The sequence below is a fragment of the Pocillopora damicornis genome, chromosome 1 (genome assembly GCF_964200805.1).
Source record: "Pocillopora damicornis chromosome 1, jaPocDami1.2, whole genome shotgun sequence".
In the NCBI taxonomy this organism is placed as follows: Eukaryota; Metazoa; Cnidaria; class Anthozoa; order Scleractinia; family Pocilloporidae; genus Pocillopora; species Pocillopora damicornis.
This window is the reverse complement of record NC_142670.1, coordinates 19,064,065-19,088,949: the sequence shown is the minus strand read 5'-3', so window position 1 is coordinate 19,088,949 and position 24,885 is coordinate 19,064,065. Positions and strand designations below refer to the sequence as shown.

General features: G+C 40.3%; 3 protein-coding genes and 2 pseudogenes across 4 annotated transcripts in view; 2 read left to right on the top strand and 3 right to left on the bottom strand.

Moving 5' to 3' along the window:
• Positions 1-4,624, bottom strand: part of LOC149052520 (uncharacterized) — a 4,634-nt gene extending 10 nt beyond the window's left edge. Inside the window, exon 1 of the mRNA XM_089203724.1 lies at positions 1-4,624. This exon is cut by the window's left edge and continues 10 nt beyond it. Within this exon, the coding sequence (XP_089059850.1) occupies positions 352-2,664 (2,313 nt within the window). The 5' untranslated portion in view covers positions 2,665-4,624 and the 3' untranslated portion in view covers positions 1-351.
• On the bottom strand, positions 2,758-3,969 carry LOC149052521 (uncharacterized). Its single transcript, XM_089181147.1, has 2 exons — positions 2,943-3,969; positions 2,758-2,843 (listed from the first exon to the last, which is right to left on the bottom strand). Exons 1-2 carry the CDS (start codon positions 3,967-3,969, stop codon positions 2,758-2,760), a joined length of 1,113 nt encoding a protein of 370 aa, XP_089037273.1.
• A 3,457-nt stretch (positions 4,625-8,081) lies between the features above and the next one.
• Positions 8,082-13,010, bottom strand: LOC149052519 (uncharacterized; annotated as a pseudogene).
• Positions 13,011-13,881: 871 nt separating this feature from the next.
• LOC149052518 (uncharacterized) lies at positions 13,882-15,461 on the top strand. The gene is made up of 3 exons (XM_089181137.1): positions 13,882-14,592; positions 14,848-14,984; positions 15,396-15,461. Exons 1-3 carry the CDS (start codon positions 14,331-14,333, stop codon positions 15,459-15,461), a joined length of 465 nt encoding a protein of 154 aa, XP_089037263.1. The 5' UTR covers positions 13,882-14,330.
• A 106-nt stretch (positions 15,462-15,567) lies between these two features.
• On the top strand, positions 15,568-19,558 carry LOC149052517 (uncharacterized; annotated as a pseudogene). Its single transcript, XR_016185791.1, has 3 exons — positions 15,568-16,457; positions 16,794-17,793; positions 18,101-19,558. The product of XR_016185791.1 is annotated as an uncharacterized LOC149052517 (transcript).
• The last annotated feature ends 5,327 nt before the right edge of the window (positions 19,559-24,885 follow it).

Genomic DNA, 24,885 nt, shown 5'->3' with positions numbered 1-24,885 from the left:
TAAAGAATCTGCTATGTTCCGAAACTTCACGTTTTTATTTTATAAAATCAACTTAATCTCCCGCTCTCTCTCACCGTTCTCTGTCCTTCGCTCTGGTCTCTCTCACCGTTCTCTGTCCTTCGCTCTGGTCTCTCTCATTTAAATATATAATATGATCCTATTGTTCAATCATCTGTCACTTATTGCAAAAAATCAACCGGAAATCAATTAACGCTGAATAATCTCTCACACACTCCCCTGTTTCTCTCAACGGAGAAAAAACACTAGAATGGCGCACTCGATGAAATTTGAAATTCAATGAACGAAACAGAAAGTTAGTCCAGTATATCAGTTCAGTGTTCCTAAATATCTCTAATCGGCATCAATGTTCGCATCTTGAATTCGATAACGAGCGGCTACCGCTGCATCCCTCCTGGGCCTGAATGTCGGGGCTAAAGGGTTGAGCTGCAGAGGAGCCTGTACATTCTCCCGATCGCAGGACAGCTCCAGTGGGTAAAGGTGTTGTACCGCCCGTTCAAGTGTTCCTTTCCCCGCTCGAAGTTTGGCAGCTCGAACGATTCCGTCTCGTCCCGAAATCAGATCTTCCACGATTCCAATTTTCCATTTATTGCGATTTCGTTCCTCGTCCTTGATGATGACTACCTCTCCTTTGGCCAAGGGCGTGGTTTGACCCTTGTGTTTCATCCGATGTCGTTCTCTCAACCCTCGTAAATATTCGGTAGTCCACCTGGTCCATAAAGCCTGCTTGCACCTTCGCAAATATTTAGCTCTTCTACGCAGATCAAATTCTCTTAGATGGTGTGGTTCCAGTTCTGGTAGCTGGTTTGATCGAAGAAATAGCAGTGAGTTAGGGGTAAGCACGGGTAACTGTATGTCGTCTTCGACGTAACATAAAGGGCGCTTATTCAAAGCAATCTCCACATCTAGTACCACTTCACACAGCTCTGTCCAGGTCAACATTCCGCATCCGATAGTCTTGTTTAAAGCTGTTTTTACCAGTGCGATGAGTCGCTCGAACTGTCCTCCCCACCAAGCGGCGCGGCTGAGGTTGAATTGCCACTTGATGTTCTCATGTGCTAAGTAATCTTGTGTCTTCTCGTCACGCATAACTTGTTTGAGCCACTTCTCGGCGCCAACAAAGGTTTTGCCATTGTCGGAATATATCTTCTTCGGACGCCCACGGCGCGCGATGAGCCGTTTTAGACTTCTTAGGAATTCACTGGTTGCCAGGTTTGGTAGTACTTCCAGGAATAATCCTCGGGTAAGACTGCACGCGTACAATGCAAGATAGGCCTTTCCTTCTGTTTTGGCTTGTAAGTCACTTGGTAAGGGCTTATCCCATGCGATCTTCGTGTCGCAGGCATCTCTGTAGAGCATTTTTCCAGAGAGGGTCACGGGTGAAGCCAGACCGAGTAGATCGTAGATTTTTTCGACTTTTCCAAGAATACCTCTTTTTGTCGGCTCAGCGGTTGAAATCGGGAAGCTGACTTGAATTTCGTCCTTTCCTTTGTCCCAGGGGACTCCTAGCAGTTTTGATTCGCCCTTTCTGGTTCCCAGTTGTTGTTTGGCGTAACTCTGACTTTCTTCATCTACAGTCGCAGTTTCAACTTCTAGTTCCCGATCGTTGGAATGCCACTTGTACAGCTTGAAAGTCGCCTCACCAAAGATGGTCGTGGCTGTCATCTTGATTTCTAACGCTTGTTCTGTTGTCTCCCCACCACTGATTAAATCATCCACGTACATACTGCACTCTATCTCCTCTACTAATTCCGGGTTCACCATTTTGTATCGCTGTAGATGTTCTTTGATAACTGCGGCCAAGAGGAATGGAGACGGTGCCAAACCAAAGAGTACTCGAGTGAATCGCAAGGTTTCTACTTGTTTGCTTGCCAGATCCTTTATCCAATGAAAGCGTAAGGCATCTCGGTCTTCTCTTCGGACGCGAATTTGCAAAAATGCTTGTTTTAAGTCGCCAGCTATTGCCACGGGATAGAACCTATTTCGTACCAGCACGTTCCAAAGCTGATTCTGTAGTGGAGGGCCGATTTCGAGGCACTCGTTGAGTGAGGGGACACTTGCATTAGCTCTTGCAGAAGCATCATAAACAATGCGTATCTTTGTAGATTCTGCATTCTCGCGCACGACCGCTTTATGAGGAATGTAGAACTTTTTTCCGTCCTTGACCACCTCGTCAGCGTGTTCTATGATCCCTTGGCTCAGTTGAGTCTGGATGATGTCGTTGTACCTCTCCAGCTCGCCTTGTATCTCTAACTTCCGCACGAGATTTTTGAGACGTTTTAAACTTCTAGTGTGATTGTTCGGTAGGGGGGGGTGATTTCTTTTCCAGGGCAAGTTCGTCTCGTACCAGCCTTCTGAACTCCTAGTTAGTTGCTCTTTGAATTCTTCGTAAACGGTTTTCTGATCTCCACTTGGATTGTCCTTTAGCCCCAAGACGTCTAACTTGCACAATTCTTCGTAATCAATTGCGGAGGTCTGCGTTAACAACATGTTGCTGAGATCCAACTCTGTTCCAGGTGACAAGATCGTCCAGCCGAACTTCGTGTATTCTGCTACTGGTTCTCCCGAGCGCCCAACTCTTGGTCTTGCCCCTGTTTTGATCTTAGCGTACTCGTTTGTTCCAAGGATCAGATGAACAGGCAACATCTCTTTCTCGTCGTTATCATTTGTGGTTACGCCCTTCAAGTGAGAAAACTGAGCTACGATTTCTGCGCATTTTGGGTTTGCCAATGTCAACAACTATTTGCGGTCGACTTTGTTTACTTCGGCTTCTAAGGTGAATTTACCATCGACGCTTCGAATTTGTAGGCCATAGATGTCTATCGCTTTGTTTGAAGTACCAAACATCATTTCAATGCGCTTGAATTGTTGACGGATAGGGCGCAAATGTAAACAGTTCAGAAGCGTTGATGAAGCGTAGGAACTTCCGGCTCCTGTATCCAACAATGCTCGGCATTTAACACCGTTCACGTCAACTGTTACCATAGGATACACCACTCCTTTCCTTTCTGCGCTCGTTGTGGTCATCAGCTGGTCTCGCGATGTATGTTTGTCACAGATCGACGTATGATGTCTTCGACTGCAGATCTGGCAGCCAGAACGGCTTTTGCACTCAGAAGCACGGTGTCGACTTCCTGTGCAGTTAAAACAAAGCTGTTTCAGTCCTAATTGTTTCCGGCGGTCTCCGACTGTCACAAACTTGTCGCAATTCACAGCTCTGTGGTCAGTTGCGTCACAGTAGACGCACCCTCTTTGTGTTGGCGTAGTTTCGTTTGCGTGAAATGTTTTCTCGCGATCGCGGAATTTAGCACCTTGCTTCCCCGCATTATCCGCGCTCTCAATGGGGTTGATTTCCTTCCAACTTTTTAAAGCTTTTATCAACTGTGGGAAGTCCCAGTCCTGCCAGTCCATTTGTCCTCTCACTAGGTCTGCTTTTACACCCTTTAGTTTGTCGAGCACACTCCTTACATTTCCATTGACGTCTTTCAATTTGCCCAGTGTCTCCAAAGATTGCACATTGTACACGAGCTTCTTGTAAAATTCGTGGATAGGCGCAGGTTGTGTTCCTGTAATGACAGGCAAATTCGCGATGTTCTGGACGTACGCATTCACGATCTCGCTCGTTTTCCCATATTCGCCGATGAGGATATTCTTTGCCCTTTCGTAGCCCTCTGTTGTGAAAGGCAGTCCGTCTATCTCCGCTCGAACCTTTGGATCTACCAGCTCTTTTAGGTATGCAAACTTGGTCACAGACGCAAGGTTTGCTTTATCAATTTCAGTTTGAAATTTGTTCCAGAACGGCAGCCATGCTTCATACGTCCCATTAAACTTTGTGATCTGTAGTTTCGGTAGCTTTGTTGTCCTTTGTTCAGTCTGATTAACCTTCTCAACAGGTTGCTGTTTTGCCTTGGTCTCTTCCAGTTGGCGTTCGAATTCTAGCTTCATCTCCATTTGCTCTCTTTCGAATTTAAGCTCCTCTTCACGAGCACGGGCTTTCCTTTCTTCTTCGTCCTTGTGCTTTCGATGTTCGATCTCTCCATTCGTCTCCACGAGCCATTTTTCTAGTCGCGAAACTTCTTCGTCAGCTTCGGCGATCGGTTCTTCAATGCTACTGCTCCAACTTCCAACGTCTTCTGCACTTTTCCCGGCCTTGAACATGGTCTGCTCGACCTTTAGTTTAAGCGCGTCTACTTCTTTTACTAATGCTTGTAGGTTGTCGCGATGTCGCGCGACCGCTCCAAGGTTTCCCTTTTCCACAATGCCACGTGTTTTTCCATTAGTGTACAGCAACATCTGCAATTTAGCCTCTGCTTCTTTGGTTAGTTCCTCCATGCTTCGCGCGTCCCGTCGGAGGTGCCACTGTGTCGGAAATGAGACTAAAGAATCTGCTATGTTCCGAAACTTCACGTTTTTATTTTATAAAATCAACTTAATCTCCCGCTCTCTCTCACCGTTCTCTGTCCTTCGCTCTGGTCTCTCTCACCGTTCTCTTTTCCACGCTCTGGTCTCTCTCATTTAAATATATAATATGATCCTATTGTTCAATCATCTGTCACTTATCGCAAAAAATCAACCGGAAATCAATTAACGCTGAATAATCTCTCACACGAGAGTGACAAACAGCATACATTAACAAATATATATAGCTACATAGCACAATAGATAATTAACTAACACCAATAAGGGGTGATAATACCAACATGCCCAAGAAATAACACGTAGAAAGTCATTATCTCCTATACGTCGTACCGGAGATAATTTGCATTGGTCTCTAAATATTTATTGATCGTTTTCGTCTTGCGTTTTATCTATAGTTTTCTGGTAGTAAGCGATTACCGGGTAAACCTGACTCAATTATACTAACAATTTATTTTCGTGCGCAAGATATATCCGCTTTGTTATAAAATAATTGGTTCGTGCTCTTAGCGAGTAAATGTCGTGTTATGGATCCACAAAGGAAGTTTAGAGAACACTCGAAAAGCTAAAATTGCTCTTGGCTTTACCTCAAGCAACTCACTTTTTTCGTGCTCTGCAAACTTCATTGGTGCATCCATTTCACGACATGCACGCGCTAAGCACAAACCATACTTAATTTTACACCGCGATTTATATTTTGTTTTGTTCTGTTTTGTTTTTCCATCTTTCATATCAATTAGCCACCTGTCGAGAGAAGGGTTTTAACATGCCCGCTTATTCGTAGTCAGTACTCCGTTTGCATTATTGAAAACATAACTGCTTTCCCTGCATTTCAATGATTTAACTTACCCATCAGGCTTCAAATATCGCACAATACAAAACACAGCAGGAGTGCTATAACGAGGGAAATGATCATCGAATTCAGAGATCTAAAATGCTACAATACAAACGTTTTGGTCTATTTTTAACACATGTCTGGATTATAATTTCAAGGTGGAAAACTTTACTACTAAAGTTATCTTAAATAAAATAAAAATTAAAAATTAAAAAAAAATTTATATATATATATATATATAGGAAGTTTGCGAGTCGATTTTCGCGTGGAACAGTGCTCAATACGTTGAAGCAGAGCAGAATAAATATTTTGAGAGGAAAAAAGGACGTAACTACATTTCCCGACAAGCCTGTTTCGTGAATCGCGATTCACGAAACAGGCTTGTCGGGAAATGTAGTTACGTCCTTTTTTCCTCTCAAAATATTTATATATATATATATATATATATATATGTTAACTAAATATGAAACCAGCGAATAATTATGTGCCCAAAGAAAGATTCTTAGTCCACGAGAGAATGTAAAAATAAGGGAATAAAAAACATTTCATTTCTAAGCAGTTAATACATCAATTTCTCTTTCCTTGAGTGCATGGCTTTTCATAACGATAGGATCCTTATAGCGAAAACCTTGTCATTAATTTTAGATGACCTTAATATAACTTTAGTTTGTTTTTATATGAGTATTTCAAAAGAATACGAGACTGTAAGCAGCGAAAAATATGATTAGTTACGGAATTGAGTGAGAGGATTGTTCGGTCATAACTTAAAATACTTTGCCAAAATAGGTTCGCATGTAGTGAAAAATAATCGAAAATATTTCTGAGTGAATCCAACATAACAAGGCATTGATTTGGACTGTGAATTATGTAACCATTTTGTTAAATTAGGCCCTTACATGTGTATGCTAGAAATTAAGTATTTCAGTCCTTGAGAATTCGAGTTCCCTTTTTTAATCTAGTAAATTGTATGGCTGAAAATTTGAAAGGAGAAAAATAAAAGTTTCTTATCCACAAATGAAAGATTTGAAACCCACCATCTGGGCAGGATAGAACTTGGCCGTGGGAGAGGACCACAGAGGTGAAGAACAAGTGGAGAAAAACTGCCATGTTCTAAAAAACCAGCTGCAAAGAAATCCTTTCGATGTTTTGTAGCTGTCGAGAAAATCGAGAAGCTTAACAGCAGTTTGTTTACTGCGATGTACCAGCAATTTAACGCTAAACTTCCTTGAAACATGATAGCCAATCACATTCTGATATATGAAAGATGTCTAACAGCCCGCCACAGAGACGCTATTAGATTAAATGATGTGTACCAAAATAGATAATTTTATTAGTTTTCTCCTCACGCAGTTATCTCCATCTTTCACTTGCCATTCTAAGGGATCCTTCTTGTATACGTTTCAATAACTATAGGCAGCATCAAAAGAAAAAAATATAATCGTTAAACTCAGTAAAAATGCAAGTGCACGAATAAAAAGCCTACAAATCTGTTTTCTTAAGATTTCAAGTTGCTAACTCTGTGGTATTCTGACCAAGTTTACAAGGAGACTTTAAGGTGCATTTTTAGAAAACATGGCTTCACTGAAGCCATGTGGTTCAGTGCCGCTCTCGCTAAGAGAGTGCCTCTCGAATTCCCGTCGGGAAAAAAGTTTCCTTTTTTTTTTAGGCATAAAAGAATGGTTTAAGACATGTGTCTCTGAAATAGTTAAGTTGCTCTCCAATTCTCTTTTTTTGTGTCGTTATAAGCTAAACTTGATTTTTTTGGCTAAACCCCTGAGACTGCAATAATACACCTCACGGAATTCTCTCTTGCTTCAAGTTGCGGGATTTATTCAGTCAAAGTATAAATAAAATATGCAAACTTTAAATGAAATCTTAGCCATAACAACGCGATCAGAGTTTCGAATACAATTTGCATACCAAAAATCTAACAACGTGTACGAAAGAATTCTTAAAATGTAGGCGTAAATCGGGCTGGAAAAGCATATCAGTGGAAAGTTTTTACACCAATTAGGTCACTGATAGTCACTAGCTTTCATCTACCAACATCTTGAAAACAACGCAAATCAATGCGTTTCCTCCAATGCACTAGTGTCAGAGTTCATTTGCAAAATTCTGAAAATCAACCAAGACATGTTTTTGGCCGTTTAAACTTCTTTCATTTACCTCCTACATAAAGGGTTTTAAGTTTTAAAACAATTGGAAGCGAAAAGATCCTTGTTTCTCCTGAATCGTTGCATAAACTTTATCACTCGCAACGTTTGCATGACTTACTAAGTAGGCGGTCATGAACAAGCGCCTCTTCGATAAGTTTCATTGTATAAGGTTACAAACCAAACACAAAGTGTAAAGTTCAAAATTAGCGAATAGAGTTTGGCATTCTCGTCGTTATAGAGATAATCCGTCTCTAAAAAGGACAAGCAAATATGTTAAATTATGTTACAGTGTGTTTTAGTAAAACAACACGCATACACTCTGCAAGGTTATTCTTCTTTTTTAATCGATTTAAACCTTAACAGAAAATCTCTCAGGTTTTATATATAGTTGGTATAAATCAGTCAATCAAACAGTTCTTTTAAAAGCTACCTGAGGGGCCTAAAGGTGTGAAACTGGGAAGTAATTTCGCTTTTTCTTTTTCTTTTCTGTATAAAAAGATTTGAGGTGATTAGGTTTGAAGTCTGAAACAAACATGAAAACAGGAACTAGCCTGGAAGTTAGATGAAGTGCTCCAATTACCACTATGACTACTGTTTTCTGCTATGGAAAGAATGTGTTTAAGAAAACCAAATATGGTAGTCAACTAGTTTTGAACTCAGCCCAGCCATTCATTAATTTGCACAGCACCCTCATCTTTTATGTTCCCACCAGACAAACCTGAACAGTCTTCACCACTGCAGTACGAGCCCCCTCCATCTCCGGCTTAGTGCTTATGAGTACCACTGCCTCCCCAAGAGTATCCACCACCTCCGCCTGATGCCCCATTATCTTCTGAACCTCCTCCACCGCCTCCAAACCCACCAACGGCTCCTAGTGCAGGGCCCCCATTATTACCGCTATTCATATTTCCGGCTTGACCTCCGATCCAGCCTTGAGCACGTGATCCACCTCTTTCCCCATGGGAGGAGCCCAGTCGGGTACAACCTTGACCAAACCAACCTGCACCTACTCCTCCATGGTAGCTGGCGCCCTCGCTATTGCATTCACCTAGCTGCCCATCTGTACCTCCATTACGAACTTGTGACGAATCTTTCCCCTCACTACTGGTGCCACTTGATCTCGCCTGACCATCCAAACGATTATACCCACTCGACGCACCCCCTCCTCCTCCGGCAGCCAGCAACAGATTATCTGTAGTGTAAACAAAACTTCCTCCCCCTCCTCCAGTGCCAGCATTGTCCTCCACGGATTTTCGAAGTTGAGCTGCGGTCTGGCTTGTACTTTGTCCGCCTTCAACCTCCACCGAATCTCCTCCTCTCTGTCCCACCACAATATTTAACACTGTTCCATTATTCAGTCTGAACTTGTCTTCTGTAAACGCTCCCTTTCCACCATTGTATGTTCCTGGAAGGTATCCCTAATTGTATGAATGTGTTCCTCCCCGAGCTCCCCAGGCTTTGATGAGATAGCGGGTGGTCCGCAGAACAGTGAACGTCTGTATACTGCCAAAGCGTCCTCCTCTTCCACCGGCTCCAAATCCAGCTAGCAACAGAAATAAAAAGAAACTAGATCGTCTACTATACATGACAAAAAAACAATGAAAAATGTAAATTGACATCAAAATGTTGAAAAGTAATAAGTTTAACAGTTGGCAAGTCAGTCAGTCAAGTAATTATTCCTTCTGTCTGTTTGCCTCTTTGTCTGGAAAGATGAGCCCTCCCTCACAATCCAAACATTCTTACGTTCACAAGTTTGTCCATTTCCAAAAATTCCAATTTTGCAGGCACAACGATAAGAGCCAGGGGTGTTATGACAAACGGCGTTGGTATCACACAAAAATGGGGAAGCGTCACATTCGTCGTCATCTGTGAAAAAAGAAGATATCAGGATTCACTTTTTTCTAAGACTATTTTAGGAAATTACAACAAGGGCTCACTTCCTCATAGGAAGGCGAATTTTTTTTTGCTTCCTTTTGTGACAAATTTTGTAACTTTCAAAGGAAGATCGTAAATATGAGTCAATTTTTCCCCATGGCAAATGAATAAAGTGGGTAAGTTTCTAAAGAATTCGAAACTGTGGTTCTGCATCGGTGGGAGAGTATAACAGGTAATTTAGTGTTAAGAGGCTGTCTCTCTTATTTTCACCCGGTCAATTTTGCGTCAAAAATAATTTTTCCTGAAACTCTTTCAACAGAAAGACTTTACCTAGGAAAGAACTAAATTAGATTTGGTTTGATTCGAAATAATTTTCTGACTGCATTAGTGGCCATAATTATTTTCCAGTCCGTAGGGACCGTCGCAACGTTTCGAAAATTGAAAAATAGGCATATTTTGTAACATTGTAAAATATTTGATTCGCATAGTTAAGCCACAGAATTTATATCAGATTGCTGAAAAACCTTTCTAGTTTGCCAAGAAAGTTAGAATTTGCCTTCTCAACATATTTGAAAAGGCGAATTTTAGCATATTCTGACCACAAGAAATCGCCATCGGCCGATGGCCGTAAATAACCTTGATTTAGACGTTAAGTTTTGGGATTTGGGACCTGGTTGACAATTCTATCCTACACAGCCGTTAAGTTTAGACCTTTATAGGTAAAAATATGCAAAAACCCCTGTACGTTTTCGATTTTTCAAAAGTTATGACCGTTTGAATCAGCACATGTACGAGCATTCGCGATTTTTCCGCCTACACCAAAATCGAACCACTGGAGCAGATTTCGTCATAAACACAGCTTACCCGCTTTGCAGCCCGGCTTCATGGCTCACTTCAAAATTTTTCTAATAACCAAATTAGTGAAATCTATGATAACTTCAACAAATATTGCCTTCGAAAAGTAGGCGGCATCCATCGTAATTCGTGGTATCAAAACAAATGTCGGAATTGGCCACATTTCGCGGTGAATCACTCATTTAACATCGCTGCAGAGCTGAATTTTTTCCAAAATCAGATTATAAACTCTCCATGTCTGGAAGCTGAGGGAGAAATGAAGGTTTTAGGCTTCTGAAGTGAAGAAATAATCGCTTAAATATAGGTTCAGTTCGATGTTATACTGTTCTCACAAAGGTCCGCACAAAAGAGAAGACCGCTGAAGGTTTTAGGCTTCTGAAGTGAAGAAATAATCGCTTAAATTTATATCGTAGCAGATTGGATGTGAGACTTTGATCTCTTTGTTAACTTTGTCTACCAGATCTTGTCTCTCGGAATTTTCCTGGACGCATTGGATATCTTCCTCCTCATCCAGCGATATCCCGATCACACCCTGATCTTTTCGCCGCATTGCTGCTAGCCGGGAGAAAAAGCTCTGAACTTGGCGCTCTGTCAGCCATTGTTCTCCAGTGAACAAAAGTGCATTTGATTCATTTTTCGCATTTCGCATGTCCACTGCAACTTGTAAACCGTGCCGTTAGGTATTATTTTACCTTCTATGAAAATCTAACGCTGCCCCTTGGTTTGCTTACGGCCCATCCTGTTCGTAGAGACGAGTGGGGCGAAGTGTCCACGGGAGAAGTGAGTGGTGTACTGGAATCTAACGAACAGATCGAACACTCGATACCAGCAGTGGTTTTGTTGAGAGCCATCTGTAGTCATTTTGAGATCCCTGTAAAATTGAGAGACAAACTGTCGGACGTGATTAGTGATTAGACAAACTGTCGGACGTGATTAGTGATTTTCATTATGTTTCTCAGTAGACTTATGTAAACAATGTCTTATACGGTGGCTGAAAGTGTAGAATATGCTCTACAGATACAAACTACCTTTACTTCCGATATCAAGTTCTGACGGCGTTGTTATAGTGTATTATATTATAATAGCCAGTAGTCAGTGAAATGTTTTGATGAAATCGATTGAAAATTTACCAAAAGCAACACTTATAACATCTGTTCATACGAAGCATGTGTCAAGTTTTTGACACGTTGGTGGCCGATTTCTCTGGCTATTGACAGGTTGCTGTTCTGTGGACACAATCGACGCGGAACCGAGAGAAGCAAGCTCAGGATATTTGAAATTGATTTATTAATTATATGATATCAAACTCCAGGTAAAAGCATTTATTCTTTTCGTCCAAAAATTTTCTCCCCAAATATTACATTGGGGTACAAAACAAAACCATGCGGCACAACGTACGGCACAAGCTATCAGCGGTCTTCTCTTTTGTGCGGACCTTTGTGAGAACAGTATAACATCGAACTGAACCTATATTTAAGCGATTATTTCTTCACTTCAGAAGCCTAAAACCTTCATTTCTCCCTCAGCTTCCAGACATGGAGAGTTGATATTCTGATTTTGGAAAAAATTCAGCTCTGCAGCGATGTTAAATGAGTGATTCACCGCGAAATGTGGCCAATTCCGACATTTGTTTTGATACCACGAATCACGATGGATGCCGCCTACTTTTCGAAGGCAATACCTAGCTATTTGTTTAAGTTATCATGGATTTCACTAATTTGGTTATTAGAAAAATTTTGAAGTGAGCCATGAAGCCGGGCTGCAAAGCGGGTAAGCTGTATTTATGACGAAATCTGCTCCAGTGGTTCGATTTTGGTGTAGGCGGAAAAATCGCGAATGCTCGTACATGTGCTGATTCAAACGGTCATAACTTTTAAAAAATCGAAAACGTACAGGGGTTTTTGCATGTTTTTACCTATAAAGGTCTAAACTTAACGGCTGTGTAGGAAAGAATCGTCAACCAGGTCCCAAATCCCAAAACTTAACGTCTAAATCAAGGTTATTTACGGCCATCGGCCGATGGCGTTTTCTTGTGGTCAGAATATGCTAAAATTCGCCTTTTCAAATATATTGAGAAGGCAAATTCTAACTTTCTTGGCAAACTAGAAAGGTTTTTCAGCAATCTGATATAAATTCTGTGGCTTAACTATGCGAATCAAATATTTTACAATGTTACAAAATATGCCTATTTTTCAATTTTCGAGACGTTGCGACGGTCCCTACGAACTGGAAAATAATTATGGCCCCTAATGCAGTCAGAAAATTATTTCGAATCAAACCAAATCTAATTTAGTTCTTTCCTAGGTAAAGTCTTTCTGTTGAAAGAGTTTCAGGAAAAATTATTTTTGACGCAAAATTGACCGGGTGAAAATAAGAGAGACAGCCTCTTAACAACTAAGTTAAAAACGTAAATTAGCCACCGTAATGGGTAAAAAAGCTGACGTTGCGAGCGTTATCCCATTGTCAGAGCGATTGGAAGGGCTAACGAAGGGCTAACACTCGAAATGTCAGCTTTTTTTACCCTTTACGGTGGCTAATTTACATTTTCAACTTAGTTTTTAACACTAAATTACCTGTTTTCCCCATGGCATTGCGTTCAGTAGTTTTAGAATCACGACGTGTAGCCGTGTATCCATGTAAAGAACTCAAGTGTAACTATCTGTTATGAGATTCAAATCCAGTCAACGATACGAATAGAATCTCTAGGATTGTTTACCTGTGCATGTAATTCCATTTCCAGTAAAACCAGTTTTACAGGAACAGCGACAAGAAACGAAAGTGTTGCGGCATTCGGCATTGACATTACTACACACCCCAATGGAAGCTCTGCACTCGTCAAAGTCTTGGAGAGTCATAATAGTAGAAATGATAATGATAATGATGATAGTACGGATAAAATTGAGAATAAAAGAGCTTAGACAGAGGGTATTATAAAAATCATCAATTGTACCTTACCTACTGACTGTATCGCTTCTTAAAATACCAAAATAGCAAAAAGTTTACGATAGTGATAACAATAGCGGTAACGAAGATGACGGTGCCCGTGATAAAATGTGTCTTTTTTACCTTTTTTTGGGCCATTTACTCCTACCACGATGCAGTTAATTAAGAATGGCTGCCTGTTAGGATCGAGAATCGTCCGTCAACGACCATTTTGGTGAATTGCTCATATTTTGCCCAACGATACCCTTTGGTAAACTATTTTCAAAAATCAAGTTTAAAAGTTCCGACGATTATTAAATTTTTATAAATTGGCGAAAATTTGAAAACGCGGTTTAAGTGCGGTTTTCCGCCTATCAAATTGTCCAAAATTCACTGCAAAAACCAAGCTCCGTTGAAGGCTTAAAATGAATTCAATTAACACCAAACTTCACACGATATAAGAAAAAGCCTTCCCATCCATTTTCACTATGTTAATTTTTCTGTACACATTGATACTGAGAATTTTTAAGTCTTCTTAGCAACACCCTCAAAGAGCGCTTAATATGACAGCAAAAAATAGGTTAAATCTACCGCGATAAAAGTGTACCTGGTACCTCATTTTTCAATTTTTTAACATGATATTCGTAATATAATGATACTATTTATTTCCGGAGTAAACTTTGATGCTTTGAATCGGACCGCTTCCCTTCGAAAATACCACAAATGTTTGTGTCCAGAGCGAGCAAAATGATGTGTGTTGTGTAAACAAACGCTAGTCTTATCATTCCTTCCCTGGTGGAAAAAGGTTTTAAAATAAACTTTAATTCTGGAATTGTTTGACTTGTATTCCACAAAATATTGAGTTATAGTGAGTTCGTACATTCAGAGTTGTGTGAGAGCTGAGAGAAAATAAAATCACCGTCGAAAATGTTCTTACAGTCATTTCATCGATCACCATTACAAGTATTACGATTACGAAAATTGTGACAATTGATCAGTCTGTTGAATGACTCTTAAACATTTCAGCTGCAAGGGCTTTGTTTTAGTTTGTTTTAGATATATATGTATATATAAATCAAGAATTCAGGTGGAATGCATTACACTCGAGGATTGCACGAAAGATGTAACTGGACATCTATCGACTCTTGGACTGAGTGCAGATGAAGGTTCTAAAACTGAAATGAAGCTGCTATTAGCCAGAGCCGGTAAATATTGATTTTGTGTGTTTTCAGGTAACTTTATTGTGCTTATGAATGAGTGCTGCAACAGATTTAATTGGTGTTATATTTTTTACAGGTGTTTTCTCATTTGAGCAAAAACATCTTACCCTGACTATTTGCCCACGCCATAGGGTAGACTTTGGAATACGTTGGAGGACTAGGAAAACCCTTTGTGCAATTCCCAACGATCTAGTGACACATAAGTCCTCAAGTGCCAAAGGAAGCAACCGTGTGGATAGCCGAAAATCGATGTATATTTTTTGCAACACCAACACCTTAGTTCCAGTTGGGTCGCGTAAGTTGAATTGCTTCTGTTGATAAATGTTCTCATGAAATTGCTTTTTCTCACGTTTATTTGTAATACCTTACACAAAAAAAAAGCACTATAAGTTTCAACTTTCTCAAGCTAGCAAATTTTATATTTGTGAGGAAACTTTGCAATTTATTTTGCCAACGTTTTTTCTCGTCTGATTGATGACAGATTGATTACTTTGTACCTAGAAATAGTAATTTATATGAGTTATTTACTTTGCTTTTTTTTTAATAAAAGCAATTTGTAGGCGATGCGACGAGTTTATCTGCAGGCAAGTTGCAGATGAACAGACGCCGGCGGAGGGCGCTGGAGCAAGTACTGTGTCTACCCCTAAAGAGCCTCGAGTGGTGCAGATACCTGAACAACAGACAATGGTAAGCTTCAAATATGAATTGATGATCTCAATCTTGTTTTTTAAAAGGAAAAGAGTCATTTTTAGAAGAGCATAGAAATTGGAAAAAAAATCGAGGAAGAAAAAACACGTAACTAACACAAACACAGCGTGACAAACACAGTTGTTAATCTGGGACAAGGCTCCTACGTTGACCAGTAAAACTCACTGCTTTTCGGTCACTTTTTTTTATTTGAGGGGTGGGGAAGGGGAGGGGTGCTATGCCGCACTTTGGTAGGCTAATTTCTGTCCCACATTTGTTTGTTTTCTGGATGTCCCGCAACAGTACCTGGTGCTGCTGATATTTTTTATTACCCGAAACTGATTCCCTACAAACATATACGAAGAAATCGGTTTTAGAGATTTGATGCTTATAGAGCAAACCTTTTCGTAGGTTCATGAGATGGAAACAGACCGTCCAGGAGAGGAATCAAGTGCTGGCAGTGAGAGACGGACTTGATGTTTCTGGAAATATCATCTCAGGGGTTGAAGGATGACGAGACGTTTCTCAGTCCCGATACTGAAAGCCTCGTCTCCTCAACGAGTGAAGAGAGCATCACCTCAAAGCCAAATTCCCGTGAAAAGTTGAACGAGTATCTGGTGTCCAAAAAAAGTTGAACCTGTCTCTCAACCTTGGGTTGAGTGGGAAAAGGCCAGTGACAGCACTAAGCTTCAGTATACTAGACGAACCGCAGAGATTTTTTCTTCTGTGCTCCACGACCTAACACCCAGTTGTGCAGGTTCTCTTTGGCAAGCAGTCGTCTCTTATCCTGCCATGAACGAAGCACTCGGGCTGCACGAACTCTCCGAAACTTCCAAATGCTACCTCCAGGTCTTAGCTGAGGCATATGACAAAGCCCATGGGTGGGACACAAGACGGCAAATTCTTTCGATGATGAGTGGTGTTTCCAATTAAAATGATATCTCGCGATTCATACCTGGCTTAAGTAGATATCGTTTTACCATAGCTAATCTGCATCGTCTTCAGCACGGAAGCGGCGCTTCAGTGACCCCCCAGCCTTCATCAAAGATAAGAGTCGACCCAAGACAACTGGATCACTTCTTATCTTATATAACAAGCCCCCATTTGGTGCAAGATCTGCCATTCGGACAAAAAACACTGAGGCTCTCCTCTGGACAACTGGTTGAAGTACCCAATGTTAGTCGCACCATGATACCGCAAAGGATAGTGCGTCAGTATACCCAGTACTGCAAAGAGACTGGATTTGAGGCGTTCAGCGAGCGGATGATGCTGCGTGTTCTAAATGAATGCAAGGCCTCGACCAGAAAGTCTCTCCAAGGCCTTAACTATTTTGCAGCAGACGGGGCGCGTGCGTTCGATGAACTAGAAGGCTTGATTCTTCAATTGGGGGAGCTTGGTCGTGGAAAGGAGTGGCAAGTGCGATACGTAAAATCATTAAAGGTGGCCAAATTCTACCTGAAGGGTGATTTCAAGGTAAGCAACCGAAAGTGTCAAGAGTTCCAAGAAAATTGGATTATGTTTTTCAAGCAGGGTGATCTTATTTCACAAATGGATGGAAGTATGGCACGAAAAAACCGTTCCGATGACAGGTCCACCCTGACTGGGAAATATACGTCGGTTTTTGCTCTTGGTATTCGTTTTTTATCAGTATAAATTATGCTTGTAATAGATTTTATCTTCTCAGGTTATTGAGGTTATTCGATTTAGATAACATGAAGCATACATATTGCATATATTTTTTGTCGTTAATGTTGCAGTAACATGGTAATCCATGCTTTGTGTCAAGCTGTGTTTCCTATTTTCACTCAGGTTCACGTGAGCTCTTCTTCTCCCGTTGCAAGTCATTGCAGTGTATTTGCTCTGAGTGACACCGAAGATTCTGACCTGCGGCAGCAATGCAAACACAACCATGACGAGCTCTGTGACCAATGTGAAAGCTTGCATTCGACCCTGAATGACATATCTACTGCGGTCGATGAAGCATCTTTTACCACAGAAGAAGACAAAGACGAAGCTTTGTTTCTCGCTAGCTCTGCTACGCTTGCCATCCAGTCATGGAAGTGCTATTTGCTGAGGTCGACCCATCAAGATCAGGCTCGTTTGGACGTCATCGATGCCCTTAATTCTGGAACAGTATTCATTGTAAATGACTGGGCCTTGAAGTTCTTGCCTCAGAGATACCGCGAGTCACAGACAGAGTGGTTTGGTAAGCGGGGTATTTCTTGGCACATATCCGTGGTATACAGACGAATAGAGGGTGTGCTACAGTGACAAGCCTTTATTCATGTGATTCAGTCCTGTACCCAAGGAAGTTCTGCTGTTACCGCGATTATGCAACATGTTCTAGCCACATTGAAGCAAGAGTATCCTGAAATCAACAAGGCCTACTTCAGGCAAGATAACGCTGGCTGCTACCACTCCTCCCGCACGTTAACGAAGTGCCAAGAAAATTCAGCGAACACCGGAGTGAAGATAGTCCGTGTTGATTTCAGCGACCCACACGGCGGGAAAGGGGCTGCAGATCGACTAGCTGCGAGCTGTAAAAGCCACATTAGGGCGTTTATTAATGAAGGCCATGATGTCTGCACCGCCAGTGACCTGAAGGAAGCTCTGCTATCCCATGGCAGTTTGGAAGGTGTACGAGTGGTTTCTCTGTATACCATCTAAGAAACGCCAGACGATGTGCAAACCATTACAGGAATCACCAAGTTGAACAACTTTGAGTTTAGTTCAGTGGGCTCTATTTCCTGTTGGCGCGCATATTCCGTAGGCCAAGGAAAAGTGATCAAAATAGAAAAATCCTCTTCTGGTGAGTTAATGGTTCTTGAGTGAGCCCAGGCCTTTCTGCTAGTTTATGACAGTCTGTTCTGTAAGGTTTCTATTAATAAGGGAAAAATTTTATCCGAAATGCATCATAAAAGACTTTCCATAGGAGATTAAATGTTTACAAAACGCTGCTCAAACAAACAAAACACAAGAAAAAAGGGTGAATATTTTAAACCCCTCTTACACGGTATTCTGTCGTGGGCTGCCTTTGAGGGCTACGCGTTGATGCAAGATAATTATTTCTTAGCTGTGTGGCTTTCATATTTATATTTCTCCTATATCTTTTGAAGGTCCTGGACAAGGGATTCTGCAGCCATCATTTTCTGCAGGAGATTTCCGTTCCTATAAAAGTACCCCCCCCACAAATCGTCAGGGGAAGAAAATGTGGCTGATGAGACAGCTTCCATAGAACGTGGCCAGGCAGCAGGGGTGTATTCATGTCCTCAAGATGGCTGCACTCGTGTTTTTCAAAGGCTTTCAGCCTTAGAAAAGCACTTGTCACTTGAAAAATGTACCAGGCTACCAGAAAAAGATGCTTTAATGGACTTCGCAAAAATTGGCTACAAATCGTATTTGGAGGAAGGTGTGGGAAAGCTGCCATCGCTTCAAGCCCCTGTACGACAGGAAGATTCTCGTGTTTCTCTGAAAGAAGGATGGTCTCTTAGAGTAGTAAGGAAGGCTTACAGGTTCAGTGAAAAGCAAGAGTCGTACCTTTTATCTAAATTTCGAATAGGGCAGACGACAGGCCACAAGCTTGACGCAGAGGTAGTTGCTCGAGAAATGCGGCGTGCCCGGGGCACCGATGGTGCACGACTATTCCAGTCATCGGAATTCCTCACAACCACCCAGATCACCTCCTTCTTCTCAAGGAAAGAGTGCCTTAGTACGCCAGAGAGATCCTGATGAGGCTGATATCCGAGCAGCTCAAGAGGAGAGTAATTTTAGCGAAGCAAAGGAGACTGTCGCGTCAATACAACTTGACCATCTCCTGATCTACGATCAGTACGATCTTTGTGAAAAGGCGCTAAATGACTCTTTGAAGATCTTGAAGCTACCCATGCTGCAGCAGATGTGTGAAGACCTTGGCCTCGATATACCATCAAAGCCCATGCGTAAAAAGGCCCCGTAATTGGCTTTACTGAAAGAGATTGTCAGCAAATGTACTTGCCAAAAGTCATCGTGATGCTGACTTTCTCTTTAGTTTAGCAGAATAGAAAAGTGAGGAAGAAACGAATTAACGGTGACTCGTTCCTAATCGTCAGTTACTGGTTATCTCATTTTTAAAGCTCGTGGAGTAACTAGAAGTTCTTTCGTTTTGTTCTGTTTTTCTTTTAATCATGCCAATATTGACCCTCACTTTCCTTTTCTGGTCTTCACATCGGTAATGAAGTTTACTCATCTGGTAGCCGACACATGCAAACTGACAGACGTGAGAGTATTCAACCTACATTTCTTTCCGCTCATTTTGAAATGCGGGATTTCTTTCTATAATTTAACGACATAATTATTTCATTTGCGGTTTCTACGCGGGTATGTTTCAGCACCCCCGACACGTTTCCAATGGCGTTACGTTGCGTGACATTGATAATCACTAGGATAACAAGAACTGTCGCCTTGCATTTAATTACTTTGAAGGTCAAAAGTCGCCTTTCCATGTATTTAAACCTACAGAAAATGAGTTCTCAAAGTAAAAGATAAAAAAAATCTAATTTATCAGCATGGAATCAAGCACTAATCTACTAAGTAGCTTCTCTCGAATGTATCTTTTGCATTACTTGAATGTTAGTTGGTACTAATGTAATATGTACTTCACTTGCAGATTTTTAGCCAAAAAATATTTTGTAGAACCTTTTCGAATATCTTACGGAATAATTTACTTGTCACTTTACATTTTCCGAGCTACAAACCGACACAGCAGAGGCCGGATTTAATTTGGAGATTTAACAACTCGATATGATTAAATCTTGTTGTTTGTTTACACACTTTGCATCATTTTGCTCGCTCAAGTCACAAACACTTCTGCCATTTTCGAAGGGAAGCAATGCGATTCCGAGCATCACACTTTCCACACTTTCCACATTTTTTTCGCGTGAAATATCACCCGTTTTTCGCTGCCATTTTACGCGGTCTGTGAGGATGTTCTTTCAAGGGCTTAAGTAATCCCAAAATCGATGTGCCCAAAAAAAATCACTCACTAGAATTGAATGAAAATAGTTGTCCTAATATCGTGTGAAGTTTGGTGTTGATTGATTCCATTTTCATCCTTAAACGGGGCTTGGTTTTTGCAGTTAATTTTTGACTGTGCTTCATGCGGAGCCTGAGCTCCGGGAGCCTGAAAACCGCGTTTTCAGATTTTTGCAAATTTATGAAAATTTAATAATCGCTGAAACTTAAAAACATGATTTTTGAAAATAGTTTATCAAAGGGTATCTTTGAGCAAAATATGAGCAATTCACCAAAATGGTCGTTGACGGACAATTCTCGATCCTGACAGGCAGCCATTCTTAAGTCCTAAATAGTGATCAAATCGAATGAAAACAGAGGAGTAACTCTTAATTTTTTCGTGTTGTAGAAATGTCGAATGCCATTTGATGGCGTTAGCGAACTAAAAGTTTTCCAAGATTGCAAAGATATACTGCTTGAGAAATGATTTCAACCAAGAAAAAAAATTGAATGTGCTGTAAATTGGTTAAAGTTTTCTTAGCTCAAATTCAAAGTTTCGGCCAAGTGATAAATGTTCATACACTTCCTACGAGAACCAGATTCCTAGTATTCTTGGAACTTCTGAGAATCCCTAAGAATAAGAATTCTTAAGAACAAACTTTGCAGTAGGCCTCGAGTATTTTGCTCGGAGTTTGCAGGTAGACTTGAAATTCCAGCAATTTCAAGCCAAACTTTATCTTAGCTCTCACATAGGCCCGTAATTCTGGTTTTTCAAAGTAAGCTTCATAACGTACCTCGGCCCAAATAATATCTTTGAGTGTCAGAAATGAAATTTGTGGGACTGTTCTCCCGGGTTCCATTATTCAATTCACATATGTTCTGGAAAAAGACGTAATTGAGCCTGCCAACACTCAATGGGCGAGATAGTCTTTAATTTCCTGAAAGTGTGTCCAATTAACATCCTTTGGAAGGTTGAGGAGTATTTGCTTCGACATTGTCCTGCATCGCCTCCTTGAAACAGCTGGCTAAACGCCGAAACAGTGATGAAACAGAAATAGCTCAGTATCATCAGTGCTTGTTTGCACAGCGCTAATAGACAAAAGCAAATTTGGTTAAAAAGAGAAGACGGTTATCGGCTTAAACTTTATTCCTTACGGATTCGAGGCGAATTCTACAATACTAAAATTTTGAGCACTGGATTCACTGGATAGAAATTAGTGTAAAATATCTTGCCAGCACCTGCACAAAACAATGTCGGAAGTTCCAGCTTATTTTAGAAGTGTTCAATATTGCCAAATAGGAAGACCATTCATCCATTTTTTTTTTGTCCATATCAGTGGATTAGTTGTGTGACAGATAGTTGCGAAATTATTGAGAATCTAAGCGCCGACAAGGGAGGATACACAATCCTCTTGACTTCGAATAATCTTGAAATAGTGGCCAGATTCTCAAGATATTACATAACAGTAATTACCTGCCAGAAGCTTACACATTTTGCTCTCACCTAATTACTGAGTACAAAGTCGTCATGGTGAACATTTTCTTTGCAATCTGTAATTGGATTATGATATTAAGGAAACCTTAAGTTAATTTGTAAAAATAAAAAAGGGAAATCAAACTAAACAAAAATAAACACGAAATGCAAACAAAACACTCTCTTAATTGGCTCTCACTCTCTTAATTGGCCCAGTGTCACATATATTGTTTGTATGTGTTATGCCCGTAAGGACTTCCAACTTGAAACAAGCGTGGTCCACATCGGTCGTAGCATTTTCAATTTTCCCTATACTATCCGCAAATAATAATAATAATAATAATAATTAAAGCAGAATTAACTAAAAATCTGCAAATTCGGTTAATGACAATATACAACCAAATTATAATTTTGATGAGAAGCAGATTTGAATATAAACAACACTTACGCAGGCACAGGTTTAAAATGCGTTTATTCCCAGCTGCTTAATTGTGTTTGTGATATTCTTTCAATAACACCTTTCAAACTGTTTATTCATATTGTGCCAATCCTGAAGTTTAAATTGTTTTAAGTGCGTGTACAAGACACTACCGTGTAAAAAGTAATAACCATAAGAGGGCTCATCTTTCAGGTAAAGAAATCCTCCAAGATATAACTAGACAAACCGTCAATTAAATATGATACATAACACCCCACTAAGATTCTGAAAGTAAGGAGCAGAAAGAAAAATAATGTAGCATTGCAAATTTCCTAATCACTTTCTTTCTCACCTTCGAGAAAACTTTTAATATCAACAACATAAATCTAATTGATTCTTTTCCTTATTTTTTCCCTTTTTTTCTGTGTTTTGTTTTATCTATTTATTTATTTATTTATTTTTAATACGGGGCTAATTATGACCAATCACAGAGCGTTTACTACCTGTAAGAGTACTAAAGTATAATACACATAGATGTAACCAATTTTTAAAACGATTACACAAAATTCAAAATTTTTCCGACCAGCATCGATTGAATTTATTCCACAATAGCGGAGGTGACACCAGGGTGTGCCATTTATGTAGTAAACATAATAACCGCCGCAGTTTATCACTTTGACGGTAATTGATTTGTAGCAGCAGTCTTAATGCCAGTGGAAAAAAACCGTCCTGGTGACCTGACCAACAGCTTGTGTGGGATGCGCACCACTTAGCCAGCCAGGTAAGTGAGAATTGCATCCGTGTGTTGGAGAGCATGAGCTAGGCATTCTTGTCCCCGCTGCTCCTTCAAAACGATACCAACCCTTTGGTCCGTTGTCGCAAACCGTGTTTTGTTGCTGTAGGTTACCTTTCTGTCTTTCCCCGTCAGACTCTGGTAATTTTGACATTCTAAAAAAATGCGAAAATATAAAGATTCATGAGAGGAGAAATGAAAAAGAATTAAAGACAGAATCAACACAAAAAACAAAAACAAAAACAAAACAAGAAAGCTGAAAAGAGAAGTCTCGAAATGAAATGTTGGCCATATCCTCAATATTTGCTTGAAGATCTGTTATTTAGTACATTACGTATATGTTATTCTATGGTGTAACAGTTTCAGTGGTTGTCATTCAGGAATACACGTAGACAAAACAATCATGTTCTCAGCGATCTTGACAATACAAGCGAAGCCAATTACTGATCATTTTATGACGAATGGATAGCACCAAAAAATTACACTTCTGATCATAACTATAACAAAATTCTTGAACGTGATTGTTTATCACCAGCCCGATTTGAGCACTTGTAATTGGACAGTGTACTAGGGCAGTGAAAGAGACAGTTAATACGCTATGCCTGTGTAGGTGGATAGAACGCGTCATAAGCGCGCTGCTGTCTCGCATTTCGCCGAGTTAACTGTTGTAATATATTGGTTTTTTCTAGGTGCTATTCATTTTTCAGTCAATCAAGTTAGCATACCTGCGCTGCTCAAATTAATCAGACCGGCAACGATAGTCAGTATGAAAGAGTAGCTATAGAAACAGCAGCAGGATTGAGGTGCAATACTTGCATAGAAAAGACTCGAATTGTCTTCCTACCTGATGGGAGATTACTGGATCTTCCATCCCCTTCGAATTCGTGCGGAAGGTTACGTGAGCAGCCAAAGGATCCAAGAGTGTTGGTCCATGAGGCTGAAACGTGGCAATTATGTACACCACTGGCACATTTATTTATTAATATCTGTTGGCATAGATGAGAAAGTTGATACACATGATACAATGACAAGTAGGGTAACTCTGGCAGTCAGGATCGTAATTAGCCATGTAAACATTTCAAAGTGGAGTAAACAGCGCGGGCGGGGTCGCTTTTATGTTACATTTGCAATCGCGCTGACAACCTCGAAAAACTTCATCCCGGGATCCCGAGGTTGTAAGATTGTATGTAAACGAATATGGCTGATCGGGTTACCTATTTTACATGGGGTCCCCTAACTCCCTAAAACAGGCCCTAAGAGTAGTTCTGGAATTGTAACATGCTTCCATTCTAAAATTGTAAGTGGCTTTGCCTGAGGAAAGATTAGACATCTTAGTTCATTTTCGAATTGATCATATGAGGTGGTAGTACTTCCAATGAAAAATGTAAGTTGATTATTTCTCTTTAACCTGTGTAAGTTTGTTCATCTCCACAAAAACCGGTTTTGCAAGAACAACGATACGATCCTGGTTTGTTTTTGCAGTTGCCGTTTTCCTCATAAAGAGGTATGGAAGCGTTGTATTCGTCAGTATCTGTAAATAAATTTTAGTGGCACGAACTTTTACGGTGGTGAAAAACATGTTGAGCCACATACGTTTTTCCAGAAAAATTATTATTTAGGCTCTCATCGTTATACCAAAAAAAAAAACCAGAAAAAAACTATATCAAAACAAAAACAAATGAATAAGCACGTAGCTATGTCGTAACTGGCGAGTGATGGCATTGAAATTTATTTCTTAGTAATATTCTCCCTGAATAGTTATGGGACTAGGTACTTTTTTTTTGTGTGTGTGTGTGATTTTTTTTCCCTTTGTTTTATTTTCAGACACCTATTTAGCTGCAAAACCTGTCTACTTGACCACGCAAAATCGTTCGAAAGTGAAACAAAGACTCTGGAAATTTTGATAGCAGCTACTGTACTCTTCTTTTGTCTCTTTCATTTATTCTGTCAACAGCTTTTTCTATGAGAAAAGGAAAGGTAGTTACATCTACCTAACTATATAAATATAATTGTTGAGCGAGAACTCCATAAACGCAGTACAGTGCAACTGCAATGCAGAATCACTAGCTCGTCCTTTTTTGTTGGAAGAATTTGAAGTAATTCAAAATTAAAAAAAAAACCAGAGGTTTCCTTAGACGTGATAAAGAATTAAGGTATGTTTATCGATTAGTAATGGTATTGAGGCTAAGCGGAGTTCAATTCATTCAAAAATGATATGAGTGATGAC

What these genes read in the sequence shown, in the direction of transcription:
- LOC149052518 (XM_089181137.1), top strand. Translation starts at nt 14,331, where the DNA reads ATGAGTGCTGCAACAGATTTAATTGGTGTTATATTTTTTACAGGTGTT. An exon ending in CTTAGTTCCAGTTGGGTCGC is followed by an intron (nt 14,593 to 14,847) that starts GTAAGTTGAATT and finishes TTTTAATAAAAG; the next exon opens with CAATTTGTAGGCGATGCGAC. An exon ending in TACCTGAACAACAGACAATG is followed by an intron (nt 14,985 to 15,395) that starts GTAAGCTTCAAA and finishes ACCTTTTCGTAG; the next exon opens with GTTCATGAGATGGAAACAGA.
- LOC149052521 (XM_089181147.1), bottom strand. Translation starts at nt 3,969, where the DNA reads ATGGAGATGAAGCTAGAATTCGAACGCCAACTGGAAGAGACCAAGGCA. An exon ending in GTTGGATACAGGAGCCGGAA is followed by an intron (nt 2,844 to 2,942) that starts GTTCCTACGCTT and finishes CTTCAAACAAAG; the next exon opens with CGATAGACATCTATGGCCTA.